Consider the following 3,660-nt stretch of genomic DNA (forward strand, 5'->3'; position numbering starts at 1 on the left):
AAAAAGCTCTGACACAGGATAAAAAATAATCACACTTGTGATTAGCATTGATTTGCAATGTTGTTAACTGTGAAACACACAAAAGATTGTGTTAGCATCTATTACATAGAAAATGCTTCAGTTTTATGTTTTTAAATGACAACAGCAGCATCATGGAAACAAACTGGATTTTAAAGAGTTAAAAGTTGTGAATTTTGTATTAAGTCGACACGTAAAGGTTAAAAATGATCGTATTTTGTTTTGTTGTTGTTGTTTTTTTTACCGTGGTTCCTCTAATATTTTTCCATCGTCTCTGCTCAGGCTGCTCCGTCTCTGCCCACTGAGAATGCCGTTCAGTGTCGAACAACCACCTACGGCTGCTGCTACGACCGAACTACACCTGCAGAGGGACCCAACGGAGAGGGCTGCCCCAACCCCCCCAACCACAGTAAGACTCTCAGCTGCTGCAATATAACTGTACACATTAGACTTTTTTAAACTTGTGTTCGTAAAGGATAAAGTTAGTCTTGGTCTTACTGTATATTAATTCTAGTGCAAGCAGAATCTCCTCCTGCTGGTCACAGAGCAGCTCCATTTTACACAGATGCATTTAACTGATTAACATCAGTTTAGATTTCATTTATGCTGTTTTTAGGGGCACTGTAGATACTGAGAGCATAAAGATGAGAAGAAACAAAAGGACAAAGAGGTTTGGGATGACATGCTGTAATGCAGCATGCAGAATACTGAGTTTATGAAAAGATGAAACAGGGTTTTACTGCAACAGCCAACTGCCCCATTTTAATTCCTTCAGATGAAAAAGGTTGTGCTGTTTTTTCTTGCAGTGCTGCTAAATGATAGCGATAAAAACAGCTGACCTGCATGTTTCTTTGCTGCAGTTGAGCGGTCGATCTGCTCCCTGCCTCGTGGTGCCGGCTCCTGCAGCGGCTGGGTGTCCCGCTACCACTTTGACGTCATCACCTCCAAGTGTGTGCACTTCTGGTACGGCGGTTGCCACGGCAACAGCAACAACTTCATGACCCGGGCAGAGTGTCAGAGGGCGTGTCCGGGGCCCAGCCACCAAGGCCCACGGCCGGGAGCTCCCGCTAGAGAACCAACCAGGGAGTCCACCGCCGGAAGAGCCACATCTGGAGGACGTGGCACAGCCGGAGCAGGCACATCATCAGGGGGTCGCACCACATCTGGAGCTGGTACATCATCTGGAGGACGTGGCACATCTGGAGCCGGCACATCATCTGGAGGACGCGCCACATCAGGATCAGGTACCTCATCTGGAGGACGCGGCACAGCTGGAGCAGGCACCCCATCTGCAGGAGGCTCCACCGCCGGAGGGTCGACAGATGCTCGGTCACGCAACATGGGGAGGATTTTCACCGTCCAGGGCGGCTCAACCAGCGGCACCGGCAGACAGGCCACCAGCGCCGCCAGCGCCGCCACACATGCCCACAGAGCCAGAGTCCACATGCGGGCCCGCCGGCCTTTGCCTGCCACAGCTGCACAGCACAGCGGCCCAGCTGCCAGGTAAGACCCCCGAAGACCCAGGGAGGCTTCTCCGAACCCCAACCCCACCGCCACCACCAGCAATCCTGGCTTCATATCCCTGCTGACGGAGCCCCAAACCACTCTGCCCACCAGGGTCAAAGAGTGAGCTGAAGGAGATTGAAACACGATCTAGAGACTAATCTAAAGCATGTGTCATTTTAGCTATCTTCAGTAAAAAGGTATCACCTACTAGTGAACCATCTGTAAATGTAAAACACAAGAGTGAAGTCTAAATCTTGCCTTTTGAGACAAGTTAGCTAAAAAAAAAAAAAAAAACACAACTCAACTCAACAGTCTATTTCTTGCTGACCTTCAGTGCTTCAACGTTTGATGCAGTACAAGTGGACACCCAACCTCATAATGTAAATCTGGTTCAGACTGGATGGACGTAGCCTCCGGGTCTGAAAAGTGCCTTAAACCTGCATTCTGTCTAACAGCCAGCAGGGGGCGACTCCTCTGGTTGCATATTAGAAGCCTATGAAAAATGATGCGACTTCTCACTTGATTTGTTACCTCAGTGAACATTTTCCTCCTGAGTTTATGGTCTCAGTTGCTAATTTTAAGTCTCCTTTAACACAGCATGGTGTTTATTTTGTAAATTATGGTCTCATTTAGAGGAAAATGAATGATAAAGTCAAGCCAAATTCCAAACTCGAGGCTTCAAAATGTTAATTTGCAAACCAACCAGTGAAGTCATGGTGGCTACGTCCGTCTTTAACATACAGTCTGTGGTCAGAAATGCTGTTTTCTATAAGGGTGCTAAGATTCCTGATGTTTGATCATGTGTTACGCTTCGTTTTACTGCTCTTTACGTAGACTCAGTGTCGCGACGCTAATCGTAGTCTTGCTTTCTAAAAACACACCGCAGACTCTCACTCTCACGCCTGCTTTACGTAGCAACACCCTCTTCCTTCCCTTTGACCTCGACGAAATGTCAGGAGAGAAGTCGACAACCTCACAGCGACGCCTGAACGGACACTTCTGCTGTTACATGTTTCTGGGACTCTTCACTGTCTGTCTAGAGTTAATGTCGGTGCTCATTAGTGCGTGCTACCTCACCGTGTCAGTCGCCACCACTCTTTGTTTTTGTGTGCGTTTTCACCTAAAATCAAACTAATAAAGGTTCTGCTGTGATGCTTCATGTTGTCGTATGTGTGTCGTCACTAAACCCTTTGTGTCGTCTAACTTGTCCGTAGCGTCTCCTGGGGGACGTTTGGGGAGGTGAAGTGTTTTTAACATTTGTTGTTATCGGTGAGGCTTTTGTTTATGTCGCATGCACGTCTTTCTGCCTTTGCCCCCTTGAAGCCAGGTTGTGGGCGCTCTTTATGCTTGCTTTGGCGAACCAACAGTAGAGCATAAAGTGACTTTCATCCTCTTCCTCCCTCCAAATGTCTCCTCCTTTATCTCCTCCTTCCACGCTTCCTTTCCACCTCTGTTTCCTCCTTTCCTTTCCTGTCGTGTTTCCTCAGTCTGACCCAAGGAGGGGTGTCCATCGACAAGACCGACCCCTCCACCGTGGAGGCTCTGGTCGGCCAGACGGTCGTGCTGCCCTGCAGAGTCAGTCCTCCGCCTTCGTTCGCCGTCGTCGTGGAGTGGAGACGAGACGGCATCCCTCTGTCCACTCACAGGTCAGTAGAATAACACACTCACCCTAAGATATGTTCCATTTCCATTGTTGTTTTTAATGGTTTTTATGTTTTTTAGGCACCACCAGCAGCCCAACGGTTCCCTGTTAGTCGGTCCTCTCATCGTCTCAGACTCCGGCTGGTTCCTATGTGTGGCCACTCGAGGGCGAGAGAGAGATCACCGCTACATCTACCTGTCTGTCTCAGGTACTGCTTACCTTGTTAACGTGTCCATATGGTGTTTTTTATAAGCTGGAAGACACATCGTAGGTGAAATAAGAAGTCATGACTGAGCATTTCCACTTTGAAACTGCCATGCACGAATATGACAGTCTCAAAAACACAAATCATCCTGTAGATTTACAAGATGGGGCTCTCTGTAATTATTCTTCTTTACAATCAGTTTCCAGTTTGAATATGTATTGCTTAATTCCTCCAATATCACAACTTGGCATTGTGTAGCCTGATGTGACACCTCCGATGCAAAACATTT

At 47.7% G+C, this 3,660-nt stretch overlaps 1 protein-coding gene across 1 annotated transcript in view; it reads left to right on the forward strand.

Annotated features, from left to right (window-relative positions):
* Positions 1-3,660, forward strand: part of paplna (papilin a, proteoglycan-like sulfated glycoprotein) — a 33,300-nt gene that overhangs the window by 23,887 nt on the left and 5,753 nt on the right. Inside the window, exons 18-21 of the mRNA XM_008288486.1 lie at positions 301-427; positions 879-1,521; positions 3,012-3,170; positions 3,247-3,407. Coding sequence (XP_008286708.1) covers positions 301-427; positions 879-1,521; positions 3,012-3,170; positions 3,247-3,407 — 1,090 coding nt within the window. The remainder of the gene's footprint in view (positions 1-300; positions 428-878; positions 1,522-3,011; positions 3,171-3,246; positions 3,408-3,660) is intronic.

The sequence above is a fragment of the Stegastes partitus genome, unplaced genomic scaffold (assembly GCF_000690725.1).
Source record: "Stegastes partitus isolate 25-593 unplaced genomic scaffold, Stegastes_partitus-1.0.2 Scaffold560, whole genome shotgun sequence".
Taxonomy (NCBI): Eukaryota; Metazoa; Chordata; class Actinopteri; family Pomacentridae; genus Stegastes; species Stegastes partitus.